A 27,056-nucleotide genomic window follows, 5' to 3' on the forward strand; every position below is an offset into this window, starting at 1 on the left:
AAGTCAGACAACAATCTGAAAACGTTGCAATATCTTAATTATGACCTCTTTCTGTAACCGGTTGAATATATTCCTGACATTAGGAACGCCTCGTTACGCGTGCCGGAAGTAGAAGTTCACACACATGTGAAAAATGGCTGAAGCAATGAGAGCAAACGTAGCCGCCTTATTGAAAGGAATTGATAGGTAAATGTGGTAAACGGTTTGGGTGATATCACCTTTATATACTAAGAAAGTAGAATTCTCTCCTATTACCTACTTGAATCCACCGTACTGATTTGATTATTCGCTAAAATAGACGTCATATTCCCCATGTTTTTCGTCCGGTGTTTTGTTTTTTTATTCGCTGACGTGCCGGTTCGTTACAAATGTTAAATAGTAAATACACATATGCTATACTTATATGGGTCACAGCACATATAGTGTATGTGTATTAGACATTTGTAACGAATCCCTGTTATTTATTAGAGGAACACATTTCGTCTAGTTTGTTTAACAATAATAATGGCATTTTATACCACAGGTGATGGACACACTTAAGTAATATGATGTGTATATAGAATATAATCACTGTAACAAATTATAGAAACACTAATTGTGCATGATGTGTATAAACCATATAATCGGGTTGGGCACAAGGCTCATATGGGTAACGAACCTGCATTAGGGTAACAGTTACCCATTTCAGTAACAGTTTTATTACTAAAATGGGGAATAATGTGAAATAAAAACACACAGATTTGTTTTAAACAATATGAAATAAAGAATTGTTACTGAAATGAGAAACTGTTGCCGAAATGCAGGATAATTACCCATGTGTGCCGTTGTGTCCAACCTAATAATACTACATGTATTTATATGTATTACAATGTATATAGTATATACATTCTTGAGTGCCTCAAGGAACCTGTTTGGGACCAGTCCTCTTACTCATATACATTAACGACTTCCCAAATACATATCGCATAGTACACAAATAAGACTTTTTGTAGATAACAGCATACCCTTCTACAAAACCATCAATAACAAATAAGATACAATAAAACTACAAACAGATTTAGACGCAGCTAGTAATGGGAAGAGGACTGGCTCATGAAATTCTACCCAGACAAATGCACTATACTCACAATATCACCAAAATGCACACAAATTAAACACCAATACACACTCCATGTGACCACATACACACTATAAACTATAACATCAAACAATTATCTAATTAAGAACATCACATCAAATGCAAATAAATCACTAGGCTTTTTGAAATACAACCTAAAATTAATTCACCACACATAAAAGAACACGCATATATATATAGCCATCGTAAGACCAAACCTTGAATACTGCTCTTCAGTTTGGGATCCTCGTTTAATACACAAATAACATAAACCAATTAGAAAACTTACAACAAAGAGCAGCACGCTAGGTCCTAAACAAATATCACAACACAAGCTCTGTCACACAACCCTACACACACACACACATGCAGAACAAGAACACACATTATTCTTCTCTACAAAATGATACACCAACAAGTAGCAATACAAGTAACAATCTCATTCCGGCAGACACCAGAACACGTCAAGGACACAACCTTAATAAGTTACAGACATATATTTACACATCCAAAGACACATACAGACACTCTTTCCATACACCATAACACAGCGGAACCTCCTACCCAAAATAATCATCCAATCGGAAACACTAGCAGAATTCAGGAAATGCACGGCACATATAACATAATCAAACAAATACCAAACCTACAACATAACTAACACTAACAGCTTATAACCTGTTTTTCATCCTATAGGAAATTCTAAAAAAAAAAAAAACTGTACATAACAATGCAGTACATGTACAGCACACCACCACAAAAAATATTGATGGAGGAAGGTACTTAGATGAAGATTACAATTAATAGTGTGTCCAGCACCTGTCGTACTAACCTTCGATCGTTTGTCAATACACCTATGATGTAAACAAGGTTACTCCATCACCCCAGTAAAATGTCCTTGTTCTGAAAAACATGCGATTGTGTCATAACGGTTAAACCTTTTATAATATCAAGCCAGGAGCGGTCTGGATTGAGAGAAAATATTTTTTTTCAATTTGATGTATGATTTATGCCAGACTTCGATAGCAATGTAATAAAATTCTATGGATTTACTATCTTTCATGCTGTATAATATTTGGTAGACTTCATGAAACATGAAAAAAAACCACATTCAAACTTTAGTGGACACTGCTGTTTCAGGGATGGCATGGAAATTCACTAGCAGGTGGCAAAAAATACACAGCATATATGCAATTCAGCTTCTATGATAGGTCTAAGTAACAAACTTACTTGTATGATAGGCCGTGCCATTGTTTAAATATGTCAGCCATCCAAGTCCAGTTTTCAAGCTGGCCAAGCTGACAATTGGAAACCTGAAGTAAGTCAACAATTTTCTTTGACTTAGGTGGCCTGAAAGCTGATTGGCTTCTATATTTGATTTTAGTTTTAGATATACATGTATGTCCCTAGGCTAACTGGGTACATGTACTAAGTAAATATGTATACATTATACAGGCTTCTGATTGTTCCATTTTCATGCTCTGTTTATATTTTCCAGATACAATCCAGAAAACCTACTAACTCTGGAAAAATACATGGCAGCCCAAGCACAGGAGAATACGTATGATCTGGAGGCTAACCTGGCTGTACTTAAATTGTAAGGTTGCTTTGTCCGCCATTTACACCCTACTTATAGGCAGAGCTAGTGCAATAGCAAACTCCATGACATTTATAATTGGTTATGATTTAATACAGGTGTAGTTGAGGCTTCTTTCACTGAGGCCTAAACAATTAAAGACTCTTTACCATTCTTCATTGGCTGGGACAAAATATTGTGATACTTACTGGAATAATATATAGGTATAGATACACTGTGTACAGTAGTGTCATGGATACATTATAAATATGTGAGTTATTACCTATATACATTTCTGAAAAATGATTTAGACTGCTGTTTACATTATGAAATCACCTATCATGATGGTTGAGGTATCTCAAACATTCTGATATTGCATGTTAAGGAACTCAATAGATATAAAATTCCACAAGCTTTAACCACTAGAATAGACCTTAGGTAGAACTTTTACCTTGAAAGATGATAGAGTAAATGACTGGATATAAAGGGACCCTGTGATAGAAAGAAGATATGTACTTTTTTGTTTCATCATGTTTGTTTATTGTCCAAGCATAATATTTTTGTTTCAAATACTGTGGTATATAATGCATCAATTCCTGCTCTGCTTACCTTTAATAATTAGAGAAAAGTTAAGATTGAACTAATTGCTAGCGTTATCCATGTATATTGTTTACCTGCAACAATTAACACTATATATAGATTATTTTTCTTAAGAAACACTTTGTTAAAATCTTTGATTGATAAAACATGTATTATTTATTATATACATACATGTATATATCTATTATTTAGTTCAAATGTGTTGTTTCTTTTGACAGATACCAGTTTAACCCAAATCACTACCAGGCTAGTGTGGCTGCCCAGATCCTGTTGAAAGCTCTCACCAACCTCCCACACACAGACTTTACACTGTGTAAATGTCTCATAGAGTCAACAAAGGTAGGGCATACGGTATACAACATGTTGCTTGTAGAAACTATTTAAACAATCCACTAGCTCGAAATAGAATTCTGCCTGCCTGACAATTACACAATGTATCAATGTGACAACATTAACACTTGATCTATATATCGCATTTGATCAAATTCACAAATGGATATGGGTTTTTTTTTGGGTTTTTTTTCAAAAAGGACAGATTAAATCATAATATTATTTACCCTCAACTAATTGTCCTTAAAATTATTGAACATTTAAAGAAAATAACTGCTCCCTAAAATTGGTCCAGATAAAATCAGACATGTTAGACAGCAAAATGTATTGGCTGACTTTTGGAGAGATGAACTTTTCTGCACCCAACATGCATGCTCATGTCAAATAGAAGTGATTGATTTTATAACATTTGCCATTTTGTTGTATTGTACCTGGCCATGGTATCAGTGTTTTTTGGGACTCGGATATTTGAGTCCTGGACTCGAGTTTTTCCCATGGGACTCGCCAGCGTTTTCAGGACCCGCTATATTTCTTGATAATGAAACACATCATAATTTTGAAAAAGATGTTCAGGAGTGTTTAAAAAAGTTCTACAACTTTCAAAATTATTGATGTTGAAGCTAGTGGATTTTTACACCCCTGGTAAGTAACACTCAAAATGTCTAAACCACTTACACTAATCTACAATGCATATATGGATATAGTTTTGGAAGGTACATATACTGTATGTGAATTGTTTAGCTGGAGTTTGGTAAGTTTGACATCCTTTTTTTTCTATTTACAGCATGAAGGAGAGGCTATGACACCAGTCATACATTTAGCAGATCTGTTGGAAACCTGTCAATTTCATGAGTTCTGGGTAAGTGGGAAGGTTGAGTTTACAGGCGGAATGATACTACAAGTACTATGTACATGCACATTTCACAAATCTATTAATTCCAGTCCAAGGTAAATCGATGTGTTGTATTGCCCAACATCCAGATATAGGAATTGCGTTGTCTGTCCTGTTGCAAATGTGCCATCGACCACCACATACAGTTTGGTTTCTGGATGATCTTTTGGCAAAATTATTCGATTTTGATGAAAATTACTTGTTAGTTTACTAACTAAGTCCATCACACAAGTTGGAGGCTTTGTGGAAATTGCGCTCTTTTAATTTATATAAGGCTGCTGCGATAAGAATTTTGATTCTACTTTTTTCTTCAGAATGAAAATTATAATGCTTAGTGTATATGTTCTAAGATTTTTGTAATAGAATGAATGTGATTTGAAATTGTACCCCCAAAATATCGTAAAGCTAACAGTAGGTGGATAAAGTATGTTACTTTGGTATAAAGCTGTGTGTATTAGGGCGGCAACAATTTATCGTGTGATATATCTTGATATTTTGAATGCGGTACGATGCAGAATACTTTTTGTGAGGACACGATACACCTACGATATTCCCACATGGCTAGTGACAGCTCCAGCTCGGCATGTACGTCAAAAGACGTGAATTGTGTGAAATTTTAAAGTCATGCCCATTTTGGACCAAGTCTATTTCCTGTTGTGATATTGCATCAAAAATTTGCAACATATCTTTTTGTTTTGCTTCTACTGTAACTATATGTATCGTGATAGGTATTGTATCGTGACCACAGTAACGTGACAGGTATCGTATCGGACCACAGTATCGTGATACATATTGTATCGTCATGCTAATGTATCGTTGCAGCCCTAGTGTGTATATTTACTATGTTTTTAGATTGCTATATAAATATACTATACATTCACTGCCTTGATCAATACATATGTACACCTTATGGCAAGATTGGCTGTTGCATTTAAAAATATAACCCTGTAGGCGTATAAATTGATTCAAAACTGTCCACTGTCGATTCTGATTCTCCTTTCTGTTGGCTATATTTTCAATGTTTGGCAAAGTTGACTTTTTACTATTAAACAAGATATATTTTCAATATCTCCTGTAATCTAATGATAATATGGACTGTTAAATGATTTATATTTCCTCTGAATTACAGAAAGAGTTAAAAAGCAACCCTTTAGTAACATCAAACATAAAAGGTTTTGACGACTCAATACGGAAATGTAAGTATGATTTCTTTGGAATGGTCTTTTGTCATCCATTTTCATCTTTTAAATTTATCAAATCTATATATAATTTAGTGTGTTTATTTTCATCTTTCAAATTTATAAAATCGATATATAATTAAGCGTGTTCAAATGATCTATCTGTAAAATTTCTTCCGATATATATCCTGTTGTTGTATTTTCAAATTGTTTCAAAAGGCTGTGTCTCGGTAACATGCACAACAATCTACTTTATGTGATATGCTACAAGCATCTTATCAATATATATTGTTTTACTTTATATCAGATGGACATTACTCCTGATCTTAAACCGAAACGATAAGTTTGGAAAGTTTCCTTCTTTTTTTTTATAAAATTAATACAAAGTGAAATGAGCGATTACGATGTTTCAGGTTTCATTACAATTAAAACTGTTTAGGGCAAAGATTTGTGTACAGGAACCCTTGTGATACTCTTGTATGTGTTTACAGTTGTGTGTCATGTGATCGGAGCGACTTATGAGACGATACCTGTCCACACACTAACTGAGCTGTTGGGAGATGTCACAGGTCAGTGTTTATACAATTTAGCAGAGCACCAATAATTTTACTTTGACTCTTGGAACTATTTTGAGAAATATAATATATACCAATTCAGAAAAATAATTTATATGTTGGAATTTTTAATGTTTATCAGTGTTTGAAAAAAAATCTGAAATGATGAGGTAGCCAAGTTTTGCAAGGCAGGTTTGGAACAATTGTTGAGCAAATTCCACTCACACCTTTCCAATTGAAACCAGTTCCAACCTAATCAGGTTTAATATCCTCTATTACAATCTAAGTATCAGAAGGGAAATTATCTGTTTCCACATCACAGATCAATGGCCTCAGTAAATCAAATCACTGAATCTTCACAAATATATTCATTCTCAAAGTTTTTCCTCCAGTGTCATTCATAAGGATCTGTATTCTCAGAAGGGACATTAATGGTCGTAACATTATGTTTCTTGTTCACAAGATATTTAAATATATGATCTGTCTCCATAGAAATTGAAATAAAATCTTACAAAACATATTGTGATTAACAGTAAAAATAGAGCCGTTTTCTTCTAGTAGGATTTAAAGGTACACATACTTGCAGTTGTTTTTGAGATATTTTCAGCAGAAAATGAGAAATTTGGTTGTCCTTTATGTGATAACGATATATTTGTAAAGAGATATGATTACTGTTGACAGAGGAGCAGGTACGACAATGGATCAACAAATATGGATGGACCCTTCAAAATGATGGCAATGTCTTCATCCTGAACCAAGAGGAAAATGTCAAAACAAAAAATATCACAGAAAAAATCACATTCGAAAGTAAGTGTTACATTTCCCTTGCATGATGCTTACATTTTTCAACAAACCATAAGGCTTAAAGTAATAAATCTGGCCTGCTGCATGTACAAGTGAAGAACAATCAATATCAGCATTAATCAAATTAATTGCCTCATTCATTCATGGTAACCTGTTAATATATTGAAATCTTCTTCCAACAGAAAACAACAAACATAATATAATAACTTAACATTCTCTCTCAATGTCATACAGGTGATTTGTGTTAATATCTCAATCAACTTATTTTGAATTATGAGGCCTAGAGAAGCCTGCTGAGATTAAGGACTGAGGCCTAGAGAAGCCTGCTGAGATTAAGGACTGAGGCCTAGAGAAGCCTGCTGAGATTAAGGACTGAGGCCTATAGTAGCCTGCTGAGATTAAGGACTGAGGCCTATAGTAGCCTGCTGAGATTAAGGACTGAGGCCTATAGTAGCCTGCTGAGATTAAGGACTGAGGCCTATAGTAGCCTGCTGAGATTAAGGACTGAGGTCTATTGTAGCTTGCTGAGATTTAATGACTGAGGTCTATAGTTGCTTGCTGAGATTAAGGACTGAGGTCTATAGTAGCTTGCTGAGATGAATGACCAAGCTATATCGTAGCCTGATGAGATAAGGACTGAGGCCTATAGTAGCCTGCTGAGATTAAGGACTGAGGCATATAGTAGCTTGCTGAGATTAAGGACTGATGCATATATACAATAATGTAGTAGCCTGCTAAGATTAAGGACTGAGGCTTATAGTAGCTTGCTGAGATTAAGGACTGAGGCCTGTAGTAGCCTGCTGAGATTAAGGACTAAGGCATATAGTAACCTGCTGAGATTAAAAACTGAGGCATATAGTAGCCTGCTGAGATTAAGGACTGAGGCCTATAGTAGCCTGCTGAGATTAAGGACTGAGGCCTATAGTAGCCTGCTGAGATTAAGGACTGAGGCCTATAGTAGCCTGCTGAGATTAAGGACTGAGGCCTATAGTAGCCTGCTGAGATTAAGGACTGAGGCCTATAGTAGCCTGCTGAGATTAAGGACTGAGGCCTATAGTAGCCTGCTGAGATTAAGGACTGAGGCCTATAGTAGCCTGCTGAGATTAAGGACTGAGGCCTATAGTAGCCTGCTGAGATTAAGGACTGAGGCCTATAGTAGCCTGCTGAGATTAAGGACTGAGGCCTATAGTAGCCTGCTGAGATTAAGGACTGAGGCCTATAGTAGCCTGCTGAGATTAAGGACTGAGGCATATAGTAGCTTGCTGAGATTAAGGTCTGAGGCATACTGTAGCCTGCTGAGATTACGGACTGAGGCATATAGTAGCCTGCTGAGATTAAGGACTGAGGCATATAGTAGCCTGCTAAGGTTAAGGACTATTAAGCAATATCTAATTTTTGTTTCAAAATAAATAACCTTAATCAACATTTCTACCAACTATTGCTGAAGTTATACTTGCCCTATGGTCCATTTATTTATATAGCTCTATCACTTAAACAAAACATGGTTTGTATGGGTGATGAGTATTGTGTGCCGCATGTGTAGCTGTGTTCATATACTCATTTCGTTTTCTTAATATTTCAGGTGTATCTGGTATCATGGCTGCAAGTCGCTGACAGGTGATGGAGACTGTACATACAAACTCAGTGCTATTGTATTTATTCTTCTGTGAGGATGTGGGTCTTCCATTTCTGCAAGACTTTCAAATCTGTGATGCAGATGGAGACCAAAGAAAGACCTGACATTTTGTTGGCTTGAACTGGAATCCGAAACAGCATACAGAAACATCAACAAACATTTCCTTTAGACTAATAAATTACTGGCATTCAACAACAAACAGATTTTCCTTGATTTCATACCTGGTCTGAAAATTGTCCGATTTAGAGTATAATTATGTCATGGCAACTCCTGGACATGCGTCCGTTATTTGACCATCTTTAAAACTAATACCATTATCAAGTTGTTCAAGATCAGATTATCCTAACAGTTTACAACAATGTTGAATTCAAATACAAACATGAGGAAAGCAGGGCAGTACAATTTACACTCGCCCCATGCCAATCTGACATACTTAAAATCCTTCTGATACATTACTGTATCTAAATGTATAAAAATATGGAAATGTAAGATGAATAAACAACATTTGGACTGTATTACTCAATAAAGTTGAAAACTATTCCTGGAATGTGGTGAAAGGAGAAAACACTGTATTTGACAAAAATTAAGCTGAAGGAATTATTCAGTATAGATTTCATATGACCTTCATGTCCTTCAACAAACTGATTTGCAATTACCTGGTAACTCCCATTGAAAATAGAACTTGAAATTAACTATTTTTGCCAAAAAAAATCAATTTGTCTAACACCATTAAAACTAAAGATATTTCTGTAGTTTATTAATTCCTTGCCGAACGAGCTAGACAAATTGTAAATATTGACCAAGTCTCCTCAGAATCCTGTCATATGTGACGAACTTATTGTGCATCAAACAATCGGAGCACAGAATGCGTATTAAATATGCTCAGATTTTGCTTAAATGCGAACTTAGCTTGTTTTCATATAATGTATATGCATACTACGTTTCCTCAAAATCGAACAATATGTAAGCAAGTTATCTTACAGAAACTAAAGTTTGGAAATTGACCATTCCAAGCACAGCATGTCATTTATGTGCAGATTTTGATCGACTTCGAACTTGGCCTTATTCTTCATATAATGTACATGCATACCAAGGTTGCAAGTTATCTTGCTGAAACCGAAGTGTGGACTGGCAGATGGATGGACGGCTGCTCGTACCATAATAGGTCCCCGCAAATTGGTTTGACTTTAGACAGGCATATAATTCCATGAAAAGATTCCAAATTCTCTGCAATGGAAGGGAAATAACCAAAAAAGTAGGATGTAATTACTAGCTCACTGGACACAATGCTTGTGAGCTACTGCAATAATACGGTATTGGTCGAGTGTCAACATTTATAAACAAAATCCTAAGGTCCATAAGGATTAGTTTATTGTTATTCGACATGAAGGTTACTAAGGTGAAGGCTACGGTCCAAGTTTGTTCAACTAAATAACGTTGACCCGTAGATCAAAGGGTCAAATATGTTCATCAAATCTTCAACCAACCGGCCATCAGGTTTGTTAGAATAAATTAACATGACCCACTTTCAAGATCACGGTCTGTTTTGTCCAATTCTTCATAAAAGATTCCTTGAAAGATCAATAAGGTGCATTAATATGTGACCCATAGGGTGCTGCTATTAAGGCTATCTAGTTGGTCTGAATATATGACCTTGACCCAATTTCTAGGTCAAAGAGTATATATAGTCTGCAGTTTGGATCCAGTTCACCACTTTTCCCTTCAAGTTTTATGTTGTTTGACCAAATTAAGCTGATAGTTGCAATCTTTGTGCATGAATGCTTTTGGGTATATAATAGGTATATAGTGGTTTATAGAAACGTGAACGGTTTTATGTGCTGTGTAATAAGCACTAACAAGAGGACCAGTGGCCTTATATCCCTCAGTTTTGATTCAATGTTGTTGGCAAAGGCATTTCACATCTTTGACCTTAAAAGTCGATCAATGTCAAATTAGTTTTGGCACACTTAGGAAGCTTACACAACAGGTTCAGTATCACTACTCTATACCTTGTGGATCTTTGTTGGACGATTTTAACCTGTTTTACTCATATGACCTTCACAAAATTTGTCAAGGTGATTTATTGGAACAAACTTTATAGTGTGTTACCCAGGAAAGCTGAAGGCTAAAATTAATGTTCTAGGCCTTAAGAATCTTTAGAAGTGGTTGTTTTAATATTCCCCAATATTTCCCCCCGGCCAAGAAATTGGGTTAAGGTTGTTATCTTACAGAAGTTAGAACTTGGTTGATAGCCATACTAGTAAGCTGCAGACCAAATATAATCAGTATAGATGTCATAGAACTTAAGAAAAAGGTTTAAGATTTTTTTTTAATTACATCTGACCCTTTTTAGCTTGAAAGAGGTTGAATGTCATTCATTTAATCAAGCAATAGGATAACTGCCATTGCTCTTGACTTTTCTTGGGTATTTTGAACATTTTACTTTTGTGACCTTGAAAATGGTTAAAGTTCATTCATTGTAACAAACTTGATAACCATCCAGTACATTACAGGCATACATTGATCCAATGCCGTTCAGAAGAAGCTATATAATTCTTTCAAGACATTTGTCCCGTTTTCTCAAGATCCTGGCGGTTGTGAGCACGTTAAACCACTGAAAATAAAACAGGAAATTTTCCCTTGTGACCTAGTTAGAGGGTCAAGGTCATTCATTCGAACAAACTTGATTGCCCTTTATCTTAGCGTGTTGCTGACAAAGTAGCATGACTTTGGGCATCTTTATAATGTCAGGATTTCAAGACATAACCGTTGTGACAATGAAAGGGGGGTCGCTCAGGAAATCCATTTGAACACCGTGACATTCGTTCTTCAAAGCATGTTACAGACCATGTCTCTAGACGTATTGGTTATGTTACAGACCATATCTCTAGACGTATTTGTTATGTTACAGACCATGTCTCTAGACGTATTGGTTATATTACAGACCATATCTCTAGACGTATTGGTTATATTACAGACCATATCTCTAAACGTATTGGTTATGTTACAGACCATATCCCTAGACGTATTGGTAATATAACAGACCATATCTCTAGACGTATTGGTTATATTACAGACCATATCTCTAAACGTATTGGTTATGTTACAGACCATATCTCTCGACGTATTGGTTATGTTACAGACCATATCCCTAGACGTATTGGTCATGTTACAGACCATGTCCCTAGACGCATTGGTTATGTTACAGACCCTGTCCCTAGACGTATTGGTTATGTTACAGACCATGTCCCTAGGCGTATTGGTTATGTTACAGACCATATCTCTCGACGTATTGGTTATGTTACAGACCATATCCCTAGACGTATTGGTAATATAACAGACCATATCTCTAGACGTACTGGTTATGTTACAGACCATATCTCTAGACGTATTTGTTATGTTACAGACCATATCTCTAGACGTATTTGTTATGTTACAGACCATGTCTCTAGACGTATTGGTTATATTACAGACCATGTCTCTAGACGTATTGGTTATATTACAGACCATGTCTCTAGACGTATTGGTTATGTTACAAACCATGTCTCTAGACGTATTGGTTATGTTACAAACCATGTCTCTAGACGTATTGGTTATGTTACAGACCATGTCCCTAGGCGTATTGGTTATGTTACAGACCATATCTCTAAACGTATTGGTTATGTTACAGACCATATCCCTAGACGTATTGGTCATGTTACAGACCATGTCCCTAGACGCATTGGTTATGTTACAGACCATATCTCTAGACGTATTGTTTATGTTAAAGACCATATCTCTAGACGTATTGGTTATGTTACAGAGCATATCTCTAGACGTATTGGTTATGTTACATACCATATCCCTAGACGTATTTGTTATGTTACAGACCATATCTCTAGACGTATTGGGTATGTTACAGACCATGTCTCTAGACGTATTGGTTATATTTCAGACCATGTCTCTAGACGTATTGGTTATATTACAGACCATGTCTCTAGACGTATTGGTTATATTTCAGACCATGTCTCTAGACGTATTGGTTATGTTACAAACCATGTCTCTAGACGTATTGGTTATGTTACAGACCATATCACTAGACGTATTGGTTATGTTACAGACCATATCCCTAGACGTATTGGTAATATAACAGACCATATCTCTAGACGTATTGGTTATGTTACAGACCATATCTCTAGACGTATTGGTTATGTTACAGACCATATCTCTAGACGTATTGGTTATGTTACAGACCATATCTCTAAACGTATTGGTTATGTTACAGACCATATCCCTAGACGTATTGGTTATGCAGATGATGTATTTTATCAAACATTTTACGCGATTTGACCCCTGCGATATTTAAATAAAGGTTTTTAAGCATTTTACCTCTTCTACCTTAAAAGGGGGTTATGCTCGTTCTTTTGAAGACATTTGGTGAAATGTTATAATATATTTAACCCATGTTGCTTTGATAATTCATTGATCTCAGCATCCGACGTTTTAAAGGTTGCCGTCAGACAGATGATGGACGCTGCGCCGTGCATGACATTATGTACTGTATTTTAATACATTCTAGCTATATATTAATGCATAAACTGAACTTTGTGTATTTTCATTCATATGTCGGTCATAATGGCTTGAAGAATGTGGAAACGAACTCATTAACTCGGCAATTCCGAATCAGAATGAAATCAACATTTTTAAGTTGCTTTCCATATCAAAAGTAACTTTCATAAAATATCATTTTAAAGATGCTAACCAACCTATACATTAAGGAGGCTCCACACTTTCGAAATTTACCAGCAAAATTCGTTGAAACTTTTGTACAATGATTATGCAACTTTGTAGAGTATATTTTATGAAAATCTAAGCATTCCGATAGATTTGGGGACTTCTTTGGAAAAAATACCAATTTTTTTTAGTTTTCGTCAATTTCAATAATTTCGGTTTCTTTTTATGCGTCGCATTGTTCTGAACAATAACGACAATAAAAAAAATGAAAAGAAGCATTGCTAATTAACCCTACAAATTTATCGCAAAATATATAAAACACGTTACACGAAGTGGTTTTTTCATTGAAATTGTACGGATTAAAGTGATTATCTTCAAGCTCAAAGCAAACAGGACACAAAGATTCATACATAAAGAGTGGGAAATTGAACAAAATATACACAATGGCTTTATATTTAATTTATTTTACATTTTACAATCACTTTGATGCTGGTGAGAGTTGTCTTCCTTGAAAAAAATCGGAACTTTTTGCAGAAGGATACAATTTACACAATGACAGTTCTCTTTTTACATATATCGAAAGTGTTGGAAATAAAGTAAAATTATGATATCAAAATTGTCATTGTTTTTTTATGGAACCAAATTACTCTCAGTCATGTACACTTTGGACATCATTCCATAACCCGCTAACGCATGGTATATTTACATGTCGGGTACATATATGACCAGAGGCTATCAATCTGATTAAAATCATGTTACCTGGCTTCGTTAGCTTCGTACTACGCATGTGTACGAAGTTAACGAAGCCAGGGAACATGATTTAAATCAGATTGAGAGGCTATCGCATGGTATGCCGTTCGCACGTGCACCCACCTACGCATTTTCATAGGGATCTTGATATTTTACAAAACACTATTTTCACAGAGTAAGTGCTCTGCATTTGTTAAAATGATTTAATCGACAAAGCGAAATTCGCTCAATAGCGAAAATCGTAACGACATCGAGCTTGTGAAATTGTGTAAGCACATGTTAGTTCGGTACAAAACAGTCTGCATTCCATGCGTTTCATATATGACCTTCTTGAAGTCGTCTGGTCTCATGTCAGTGTCTTCCCGTGAGTCAGTTTATATCTTTGTATTGGCAGCTTTATTTCGTAATTACGTGTGATTTCCTAACAAAATCTCGAAATTGGGAGTTGAAATACATGTATCTATAGGATACGCAACACGAAAATGACGACACGATGTACATGCACATTTTGTTCACGATAATTGAGTCCGAGCTGTACTTTTTTCGGAAGTACGTCACGAAAACGGACACTGATGCCGATGTGTGGAGCCACCTTAAGTACAAGGAAACTATGATTTAATAAAACTGGATTGAAATACAGAATAATGCATTTGAACACAACTTTTTTTTCGACTTTTTTTACGATGGGGGATACTTAGAGTTCCAGGTTTCTGTGTTGACGCTGTGGTATAGTTTGTCTTTTTTTTGTATGTTGACGCTGTGGTATATTTTGTATTTGTGTATTGACGATGTGGTATATTTTGTCCTTGTGCGTTGACGCTGTGGTATATTTTCTAATTTTATTGTTGACGCTGCGGTATATATTGCTTTGAATGTTAACGCTTTTGTAAATTTTGTCTCTTTTTAGTGTTGACGCTGTGGTATATTTTGTCTTTGTGCGTTGACGTTGTGGTATATTTTGGCTATGTTTTGACAATATGGCACATTTATCCTTCGTGTTGACTCTTAATTATGTATATATTTTGTCTTTGTGTGTTGACGCTGTGGTATATTTTCCATTTTGTTTTTGACGCTGTGGTATATTGTGTCCTTTTTTGTGTTGACGCTGTTGTATATATTGCTTTGAATGTTGACGCTTTGGTATATTTTGTCTCTTTTTAGTGTTGACGCTGTGGTATATTTTGTCTTTGTGCGTTGACGTTGTGGTATATTTGGCTTTGTGCGTTGACGTTGTGGTATATTTTCCATTTTTTTTTTTGACGCTGTGGTATATTATGTCTTTTTTTGTGTTGACGCTGTGGTGTATTTTGTCTTTGTGCGTTGACGTTGCGGTATATTTTGTCTTTGTGCGTTGACGTTGTGGTATATTTTGGCTATGTTTTGACAATATGGCACATTTATACTTTCCTGTTGACGCTTAATTATGTTTATATTTTGTCTTTGTGTTTTGACGCTGTGATTTATTTTGTCTTTGTGTGTTGAAGCTGTGGTATATTTTGTCTTTGTGTGTTGACGCTGTGGTATATTTGTCTTTCTTTTTTGTGTTGACGCTGTGGTATATTTTGTCTGTTTGTATTGACGCTGTGGTATAACCCTGAAAAGGGTTAAGCAACCAAAACAATCACCCCGAGGGATAGAGTTTTCTCTGTCATACCCTCGAGGAAGGGGATGATTACTTTTCTCCTATCCTATTTTTTCGGCCACAGCTCCACCGACAGTAGTCTGCAATGTTTGTAAACAAACACATGTGGGTATGTATATCGTCATTCACTTTTGATGACGGCAAAATTACCGATGACGCATTTCACAATTGAACACGTGCTAATCGGCGCAAGGCTATCTCCCCCTTGGGGTGACATGCTGATATTTCCCGGTTTTAACGGGAGACACACCAGTGAAGGATGGGAGAATAGTTTGTCTTTGTGTGTTGACACTGTGGTATAAATGATGTCCTTTTGGTTTGACGCTGTGGTATATTTTTTTCTTTATGTGTGGACGCTGTGGTATTTTTTGTCTTTGAATGTAAACGCTGTAGTATGTTGTCTTTGTGTGTTGACGCTGTGGTATAGATTGTCTTTGTGTGTTAACACTGTGGTATATTTGATGTCCTTTTGGTTTGACGCTGTGGTATATTTTGTCTTTATGTGTTAATGCTGTGTTGTATTTAGTATTTCTTTTTTGTGTTGACGCTGTGTTATATTTTGTCCTTGTGTGTTGACGCTGTGGTATATTTTGTTTTTATGTGTTGACACTGTGGTATATTTTGTCCGTTTGTCTTGACGCTGTGGTATATTTTGTCCGTTTGTGTTGACGCTGTGGTATATTTTGTTATTGTGTATTGACGCTGTGGTATATTTTGTCTTTGTGTGTTGACGCTGTGTTATATTTTGTCCTTGTGTATTGACGCTGTGGTATATTTTGTCATTGTGTATTGACGCTCTGTTATATTTTGTTATTGTGTATTGACGTTGTGACATATTTTGTTATTGTGTATTGACGTTGTGACATATTTTGTCATTGTGTATGGACTCTGTGTTATATTTTGTCATCGTGTATTGACGCTGTGCCATATTTTGTCATTGTGTATTGACGTTGTGACATATTTTGTTATTGTGTATTGACGCTGGGTTATATTTTGTCATTGTGTATTGACGTTGTGACATATTTTGTTATTGTGTATAGACGCTGTGTTATATTTTGGCATCGTGTATTGACGCTGTGCCATATTTTGTCATTGTGTAGTGACGCTGTGTTATATATTGTTAATAGTGTTGACGCTGTGGTATAGATTGTCTTTGTGTGTTAAGACTGCGGTATATTTGATTTCCTTTTGGTTTGACGCTGTGGTATATTTTGTCATTGTGTATTGACGCTGGGTTATATTTTGTCATTGTTTATTGACGCTGTGTTATATTGTGTCATTGTGGATTGACTCTGTGTTATATTTTGTCATTGTGTATTGACGCTCTGTTATATTTTGTTATTGTGTATTGACGCTGTGTTATATTTTGTCATCGTGTATTGACGCTGTGTTATATTTTGTTATCGTGTATTGACGCTGTGACATATTTTGTCATTGTGTATTAACCCTGTGTTATATTTTGTCATTGTGTATTGACGCTGTTGTATATGTTTTTCTTTTGTATTGACACTGTGGTATATTTTGTCCTTGCTTGATGACCTGTGGTATTATTTGTTATTTTACTTTACTGAGGAAAAGGAAGATAATGTTTTTACAAATGACGTTTCAATACATAGATATAGTTAGTTTAGAATGGTTTTGTGAAATGACTTGATAACTATATACTGTTCCTTACCGAGGACAGTCGGCTGCGATTTGAAATACCTCACAGATATTGAAGGCCTACTTAATGTCACTTTCGTGTTCAATAAAATTACATAAGACTTTACATAATAGGTGTTGAATTTTTTAAGAAAATACGCACATGCTGATATACGTACATATCTATGATACATTCAGAAGTATTCGTCGCACGTGTATGTAACACAGTGAAAAGTGTGTAGATTTATTTATCACTCGATTTAAAATGTTCTCATTAACACTTGATTATTAAAACCTTGTGATTAAAAGAGTTATAATATTTCCCCTAAACTATGCTCTACATATTCAAAGTATAAATTTGGCCCTGGACAGCGGTCATCCTCTTGGTATAACCTTAAACAACACATTAATTACCCACTCCAAAAAATATCAGGAAATGACCGGAGAACGAACTAAATAAATCCGTGGTTGGTCAACCATGTATCATTTTGCTTAGTAACCATTGTAGACTGGTATTAATTTAAACCAAAATAGCTTCACAGTTCCATCATTTATGATTTTCTGTCTGATCAGGAACTTTAGATCAATGTATTAAATTTCAAATTGTAATCGACTTTTTTTAAAACTATAGCCGGCTTAAAGGTTTAGACATCAAAGTGCTGTATATTTGTTACTTGCATACAAAAACAATTCATCCAATTACACATACCTGTAATGTCAGACCCTACACTAAGTGATCCATCATATGAGAACACATATATATGCATTGCTCAGCCATTTAAAGTATGATTCACCTTCCGTTTGACGTTTTTCCCGCAAAGTAATTGATTACTGTAACCAGAAACAACAGACATGCATATGTTACATGTAATCAGAAAATGATTTCCGCTGAAGGAAATAATAAATAAAAAGTGCATGCGAAAATTTCTCAGAATGATAGATAGATATAAGACGACATTTATAGCATCTGTAAAGGATAAAAGCGGTTCTTGGTCACTGTGTGCTATCGTATTGTGCTATTCTGGTAAGTATTTTTCTGTTATCAATATTTCATATTTTCCATTATACACAGTTCACTATGTACATTTCAGTAAGCCGGAGTGGGAATTTATAGAACAAAGTGTTTAGAATGGAAACTGTAAGATGACCAAATTCGATATTCGCAGTTAGAGAGAAGGATAGTACGTTGTTTTGATTGGCTATACTGGCGATTAGAATATGAAATATGGTTTGAACTCGAGACAGTAAACCAAATTTCATGTTCTAATCGCCAGTATAGCCAGGAAAAACAACATACTATCCCCATTCTTCCTTGTACAAAAGTACGTAGTAAAGTACATTGTAACCTGAACTGGCGACGATCGGAAAAATTACTTCAAAAGTCGGCCATTTGGCCCCGCCCATACTGGCGAGCGCTCGATCTGTATGTTGACGAGGCGGAATATTTGGATTGTTCGTGAGCGTCCTGTTACTAAAGTTTATACGACACATTTGGATTAATATTGACCAAATTCTTACATTTCCATATCACTATACATACCAATCTGTGCTTATCGACAAAATCGGTGATTATTTGTACAGATCTGTGAAGAGTTTTGTGTACATCTAACTAGGTATTGTTAGAAGCCTTCACACGGATGGAACGAACGTTTCTGTAATAAATGCAGGTAAGAACAAGGAATGTTTACTTTTTACTTTTCAATTCATTCAACAAATACATTTCATCGGTCGTTTCTGTTCTGTTGCCTGCTAGGCCTAGCCTTATCAGTGGGATTTCGCTAAGAAGCGAGCTCGACGCCATACTGTTTTGGTTAGAAACGGGGCGTGGCTTGTGCGATGGCAGGAGCTTAACACGATTGATCATGATTCTATCGCAGATTAGAACATGGACCGTATCCAATCAAAACACGCGTTGCAAACAAATCGTGATAGAATAATAGCTAGTTGATAATACATGTAGTTATGTGGTCACATTTTTGTCGTTATAACGCTACAGTGGCGGCTCCAGAGGTGTTTTGGGGATCAGGAACCAATTGCCATTTTAATTGTAGCAAGTTGATTTCTGCTGTACACGTTTATAATGTCCAATATTATGAAATACTATGTAGCAAGGGGAAGCTGAAACCCATATTTGTTTTTTGATAATGCAGTAGTTGAAAACACATACACACACAAATAAGGCAAAAAAGAAGCATAGCGACNCCCCCCCCCTTATTTTATGAAGAGAAAAAATTGCTCTCGGATTTGAAAGTGAGACCTGTGAAACTGACTGTTGTGAAAGTGACACATGTGAGGTTTAACTGTGGCGAAAGCATTTTACTTCCAAGTTAACAGTATTTTTACGAAAAGCTTTATTTAAAATATAAATTTAAAGTTATATAAGCTTATAATCACACTCATTGGCCCGGTGCATTATCCACTGCGCCACCCTACTACCAAGCAGGTTTTTTTTAGACGTTTATCAAACTATTTTTACAGAAATGAAGACGACAATGTTAAAGACTGTGGTGGTGTTATTGCTGATCAATGTTGTCATGTCTACCAACAGGTGGAGGCCGAGGAGAGGACGTAAGTGGTCTTTGGCGGGAACAAAGAACGAATTCGTTTAATTATAACGCAAAAGCAAAACATCGTTAGTTTATATGCTGAAAAGTTCTGATTTATCAAAAGTACATGATCTTTTTTTAAAGCATGTAAAATTATACACATAATTAATGAAAACATCGTTGATTATACAGCAAATGACTGAATATTTTGTAACGTACTTTTAGATTATATCCTTAATGTGTGTGTTGTTTGTTTCAGTCTGTACGGGTCCTCCAGATTCCGGACCCTGCTATGCAAACATGAGACGTTTTTACCATGTTGCGGGAGTCTGTGTTCCGTTTACGTATGGCGGATGCGCAGGTAACGCAAACAATCACGAGAGTTGGATAGGATGCATGCAGACGTGCGTTTTCCGGGGGCCGATAGGGCGGAGGTACTGATAACCCTAAACTTAATCGGAAACCATAAAGGACAGTATTTCAGACGGATACAAAACAATTCATCAAATAAATATCAATGTTTAAACTATTTTCACATGTAAGTTATTTTTGTCTTTTCTGAAATAAAATAATTCCTGAAACTGTCTGTTTGATATAAACCGCAGGTTTCAAAAAGGGTTGTTATACAGCTCGATCAGTTTTGGCAGATTTCTAAGTTTATTTTCAAATAATTTTTAAAACACCCAACAACAAAAAAAAAACCCCCCCCCCCCCCCCCACCCCCTCTCAGTGTTCACTAAGAATTTCTTCAAACACTTCGCTCCGTTCAATTTGAATCATATTACCTTGAATATATCACTCATCGAATATATACTGTAGTTATAAATCACCAAAACGAGTTTTCATTTACTTGAAGCTCAGGGTAACTCCGACTAGACACGTATAATAACCGGAACTGTCCCAGTACAGTCTGATCCAGAGACGTATGACTTTATCACAAGACGCGCATCCCTATTGTAACAGACGACAACCATTGGAGCGGAAACCCAATGTTATCGGACATGTTGGATATTGACGGGACACAAGTCTTGTGAAACCGTACAGAAACAGTTATGAGTTTTTATTCAAGAACAATGAACACAATATCAACCGAAACACATCTTTATTGATTCGACAGCTCAATGATTAACTGAAATATATATCCATGGTCAGTCTATTTACACTACGCTGGTTTCAAACGGATCACGTGAAGCATTGCCCTTTCCCGGTACTGATGATGACAGTACTGTAGTTTAAAAAAAAAATGTCAGTGGAAGTCGGACAAAACAGTGTGTTGGTCGAGAGTAAAACAAGAGCAGTTAGGAGTTGAAACAGTTCCAGTACAGTCTGATCACAAGACTCGCATCCCTATTGTAACAGACGACCACCATTGGAGTAGAAACCCAATGTTATCGGACATGTTGGATATTTACGGGATACAAGTCTTGTGAAACCGTACGGAAACAGTTAGGGTTCCCAGAGTTTACATTCAACAACAAATAAATAAAAATAACAAACACAATATTTACAGAGGAAATATTCATTGATTTGACACCCAAGGATGAAATGAAATATTTCCCCTATGTCAATTCACAGGCTAAGTTGATTCAAACGGATTGCGTGAAGTCATTACCGTTAGCAATGGGAATGATTTCTCGTTTACGAAAAGTGCCGACGGTTCCCGATTGGTTTCACAGCACTGTTGTTGGGAGCGCTGCTTTAGTCAATGGAGCGAAAAGTGAGTGGAAACTTGGCAAGACAGTAAAAATGTCGGAGTGGAACCGTTCCAGCACAGTGAAATCACAAGACACGCATCCCTAGTACAGAAGACGACCACCATTGGATCGGACACCCAATGTTATCGCACATGTTGGATATTGGCGGGATACAAGTCTTGTGAAACCGTACGGAAACAGTTACGCCCAGAGTTTACATTCAACAACAATTAAATAAAAACAATTAACACAATATTTACAGACGAAAATTGATTTGACACCCCAATGATGAAATGGAATATATTGTCTACGTGTTAATTACATAATGTTGATTTCAAACGGATGAAGCGAATAGAGAAACAGAACTCTGAACAAAACAGTTCATGTGTTGGGAACGAGTGGAAATGTTCCAGTACAGTCTGATCACAAGACGCGCATCCCTATTGTAGCAGACGACCACCATTGGAGCGGAAACCCAATGTTATCGGACATTTTGGATATTGACGGGATACAAGTTTTGTGAAACCATACGGAAACAGTTGTAAAATAAAAGAGTTTACATTTAAAAAATAAAAACAACTAACACAAGATTTACTGAAACAAATTTGTATTGAGTAATTGGCACTCCAAGGATTAATTGAAATATACTACCTTTTTGTCAATTTACGCCATGTTGATTTCAAACGGATGTAGCGAATAGCGAAGCGGAACTCGGAACAAAACAGTTCACGTGTTGGGAACGAGTGGAACTGTTCCAGTACAGTCTGATCACAAGACGCGCATCCCTATTGTAGCAGACGACCACCATTGGAGCGGAAACCCAATGCTATCGGACATTTTGGATATTGACGGGATACAAGTATTGTGAAACCGTACGGAAACAGTTAGGAAATAAGAGGTATACAAGCGCACAGAATGATTCAAGCTCCTCTCTGGTCATGTTTTCCCTTACAATAATGGTCATGTTTTCCCTTACTTAAATCGTTTTTACTGTAGCGTTAATTCAGTTTTGAAAAAACACCATAATATTACTCAAAACTGTTCTGAAATACCTGTTGATTTCTATCAGTGATATTATTATGAAAAATAACCAAACACTTTGAAGAAACTATAAGCCGAGACTTTCCTTTTGCGTTTTACCTTGTTCCTATTCTTTGACTTCAAACTGTCGTTTTTCTTCGTTCAAATTTCAACTGTTCTTAACTTTTCAAAATGTCTGTCGTCTGTTCCATCAGAGAGGTCTGTATGCGCAAGCTCAAGATTGCAATCAGATTCCAGAGAAACTGATTAGCTGTGAAAACCCATGCCATTTGATTGACGTGAAAGACCCATTTCGGGGGCGTGGTTTAAATTGTGAATGTTAACGATTGAACCATTGAAATAAGACTGCAATCTTAAAAATGACAGCAAAATTCAGACTCTCACAAAACCAAAAGTGAAAACAAACGTTCCCTTTGATCTACGTCTAATAAATTCGTCTGTTCATCTTTTTTTTGCGATATTAAACTAATGAATGTATGTCACTTAATATATCAGTGCAGTTGAGACAACCAGCTACATCTAATAGCTCCGGTCATTTCGGATTTCGGCTCAATCGAAACACCTCGGAGAGATTTCTGGCGATCTGCGGAAATCCGCCGAAGATTGCCGGAAATCTCCTGGAGATGTATACACCGCGACATGCCAAGTGTGCAGGAAAAGTCCAAACTTTGATCCGAAAACATCAATGCATACCGGGGAACTTAATATATACAATTTTAGCTTATTGTTTGTTTTAGTTTTAATCAATACAACTATAAAACCTGTATGTATGGAAAATACCCCACATACTATAAAAATGATAAATATAAGGGGTATTTTTTACACAGTTATAGTTATAATAAGTAAACGTCAGACTCCTGTGATTAACACATTCACCCCTAAAGACAAACTTGAACTATTCTAATTCAAAGGTTGGAATAGTTCATTATGAAATTTCATGGGTAAATGAGTTGAGGTTTAAAATCAAGGTCTTTGTCCACTCACTTCCAAAGGTGGATATGGGTGCAAAATTCATGATAACTGATTTTGTTTTCACATTTTAAACTTTGCCCTACCACTGGCAGTAAGGTGGGAGGGGGGTATCCACTTAAGCTACATGTACAAGTTCCATCTGATTGAAAAGTAAATCCATTTAATGAAACTGTGTTTGCATCAAGAATTTAAAAAAAAAACGAGAAGAATATTTCACTGTTTTTCAGCTGTTTATTTCAATCATAATGTACTTTGAGTAGAAATATGTACCTTCAGTTTACATTTCATTCTGTACACATCATGAAACACATATACTTGCCAACTTTTTAAAATGTCCATGGGGGGAGATAATCTACATGCTCAAAATTATAACATTCATAAAATATGTGTATATACCTGCTATTTTGAGTTGTTCTTTCAGGTGAAATCATTAGATCTTAGAATAAAGGAATAGTTTAGCAAATTCACTGGTTAAACATACTAAATTGAAGGGTCCAAAATCGGGAATCTCCGTCCTAAACTGTGAGGTGAAATTGTACATAAACATAGTTTGCATGAATTCAATGCAGCTGTTTGCATTGTAAACACATATTAAACATTAACAGAGGAATAGATCACTGTATATATCTTTAATAGTTTTATTTGTTTCCCAATTTTTGAGAGAATGAGTGATATATCCAGACAATGTCTTCTTCACAACGGACTAAGAAAGATAATCTGATTCTGTGGTCTTCACACTTCTACCTTTATTTTACTACATTTACAGCTGTCGGGCCGAATTGTTCAAGAAAATCTCGAGAAATCAAATTCAATAAAGGATTTAAGTATATTACGTACCTGGCTAAATCAAACTTAAACAAAAATGCCACTACATTGAAATAAACAAGTAGTCAATTTTCTTTTTCTCCTATTTTTTCAATTAACTACACTTGCCTTCAGTAAATGTTTATGCACAGATTTTTTAAATTTTTGCCTCGAATGATATTTTGAATTTGAGTTAGAACTCTGAATGAAAGTAATTTTCGTTTTTGATGTCATTTTAACAGCTATGGTAATTTAAAGACGTTCCAGGTTTTGGTGACAGAGAAAAGCCAGAGTGAAGTAAGATGAGGTTAGAAATGTGTTAGACTGGTTGGATGTTTAAAATCATGATTTCTGAAAATCAGGAAACCAGATTAATTTGGATAGATTGAATATTCAAATCATCTTCCAGCAAAAGTGACAATATAACTAGTGACCGATATGTTGATTTATATACAAAAACGTATCAACAATTTTTATTTTACATCACATTGAAATAAAAACAAAATGTACAATTAAACAGCTGTATATGTACCACTTTCAATCTGTTTTAAAATGTTGAAATTTTCAAAAGAAAACTAAATAAAAAAAACAATGTACAGTGAATGTCTTAAAAATATGTAGCTAATATTTGGGCTTTAAACACAAACAATTGTGTTCTTCTTATAAAATGACATCATACTTTAAGACACAAACTGTAAATTCTTTTATTTCATTTGAAATATTCTAAAAACAAAATCTGCTTAAGTATGACAATGATATTGCTAAGATCTACAAATCTCACTGGAAACGAACCAACACTGGATCAGACCAAAAACATATACTGGAAAATGAACTGTGAACATTACCAGCAAAAATGAAACACATGATTTTTTTTACTTCATCGATGTAAATTACACACAGACAGAATGACGGACACAATGTATGTATTGCAGTTGGTTTTACCAATGGGAATGAATATGTATTCACATCATAACAATTTAACGTCAAAATTCAAACTTTTCTACTTCATAGGGCTGTACATTTTTTTGATTTTTTTTTCTTCAAACGATTCTAATTTTCGTAATTTAAGCTTCAACAAATTTTCTACTACAAATACAAGCAGTAAAATTATTCTCTCTTAATTACCTTAGGGATTTCTGCTATGGCCAATAGACATTAAATCTGCAAAATGTAAATTTTGTAAAATTGAACATTTAGAATCCTTAAAATCTATGCATGGACTGTGAAAAAGTCAACTTCTACAGAATCTGTCCTTGTAGACAGTAAACATTAACAATGAAAACATTAGATGGAACGATAACTTCAGTGGGTTTTTATTTTCGTTCCATATTCCAGACCTGGCAACCAATAATAACATGCTCAGCTGTAAGCTATGATGACACAATGAAATGTACATGTATTTTAGTGTCTGGCACCAAAGCGTTTTTTGAAAATTTTTAGTGCTACACATTTGTAATGCACTTTTATAAACAATTGATGACATAAAAATAACAAATCTGATATTATCCATATTAAACACTTAATGCCTATATCCTACGAGAATATGTACATGATCATGACTTCATATATTATGAACGATTTCTTTCTTCCCTTGTGTATATGACAGAAATGTCCAGGGCAAGAAAAGGGTGTGGACATTTTTATTTAGTACATCCTATTTCATGTGCGTGACATCAATGACGTGACATCACAAGATAGGAAACATTCAAATGCCATGATGGAAATTGGGGATGCCTTAGCGCTGGTTTCTGAGTTTACCCTTGTAATCAGAATGACAGCATTGCAGCACAGGGAAATCAGGCTTCTGGATTTCAAATACGTGCAAAATCACCCAGCAAGTTTCTGGGCTTTACCAAATTTAGCGATCCTACACCACTGGGCATGAAAGAGTCGGACAGTCTCTGTTAATTTGTCACGGAATGTTATCCAAGTCCGTGATTGTACATGCCATTTTAAGTCTACAACATCAAATCAATATTAACACTTAACATGTATCCGTATTTGTTTTGGCTTGCTATATAACAAGGAAAAGTTTATGCGTGTAATATTTGTTGTTTTTGTGGTTGCCTATATAGGACCACAACAATAAATGCGATGAATTCAGTTTATATATACTGGACTATTGTTTGATTTATATGGAGTAACCACAAAAGTTTAAACTATGAAATGAAGAATTTGTGTTACAAGGTTGTACAGTAATTGTGCGTACGTATTGCCCTGCCTATACAGTCTCTTTAAAACTGCAATCGCCTTATTTCTGGACAATTTTCATTTCCATTTTAATTACCTGACCACGAAATTACCTGCATGTAAAAAATGTGTCCCTAACAATATTACAAATAAATTATGTTAGCTACAAATTTAAACAATATTTAACGACTGAAATTAATATACATGCACTGTACTTCAATATTTAAGATCATATAAAACCATTTTACTTACAGAATTATTCCATGATACAAAGTAACACATCTAAAGTCAAACTTGTGTTAAGAGACCAACCTCCGAAAGTCCAAAAAGTGGCCTCTTTAATGGGTAACATAAAAAGTGGTCTCTTAGGACAGGT

The 27,056-nt window shown here is 35.5% G+C and overlaps 2 protein-coding genes across 2 annotated transcripts; both read left to right on the forward strand.

Moving 5' to 3' along the window:
- Positions 1-94: 94 nt before the first annotated feature.
- Positions 95-8,886, forward strand: LOC110447830 (eukaryotic translation initiation factor 3 subunit K-like). The gene is made up of 8 exons (XM_021493769.1): positions 95-186; positions 2,616-2,714; positions 3,512-3,632; positions 4,408-4,482; positions 5,645-5,711; positions 6,185-6,262; positions 6,929-7,054; positions 8,634-8,886. Exons 1-8 carry the CDS (start codon positions 134-136, stop codon positions 8,663-8,665), a joined length of 651 nt encoding a protein of 216 aa, XP_021349444.1. The 5' UTR covers positions 95-133; the 3' UTR covers positions 8,666-8,886.
- Positions 8,887-18,343: 9,457 nt separating this feature from the next.
- On the forward strand, positions 18,344-20,491 carry LOC110447625 (kunitz-type serine protease inhibitor cvp2-like). The gene is made up of 3 exons (XM_021493464.1): positions 18,344-18,457; positions 19,912-20,001; positions 20,239-20,491. The coding sequence occupies exons 1-3, from the start codon at positions 18,349-18,351 to the stop codon at positions 20,418-20,420; spliced, it is 381 nt and encodes a 126-aa protein (XP_021349139.1). The 5' UTR covers positions 18,344-18,348; the 3' UTR covers positions 20,421-20,491.
- Positions 20,492-27,056: the final 6,565 nt, after the last annotated feature.

This window comes from Mizuhopecten yessoensis, unplaced genomic scaffold (genome assembly GCF_002113885.1).
Source record: "Mizuhopecten yessoensis strain PY_sf001 unplaced genomic scaffold, ASM211388v2 scaffold401, whole genome shotgun sequence".
In the NCBI taxonomy this organism is placed as follows: Eukaryota; Metazoa; Mollusca; class Bivalvia; order Pectinida; family Pectinidae; genus Mizuhopecten; species Mizuhopecten yessoensis.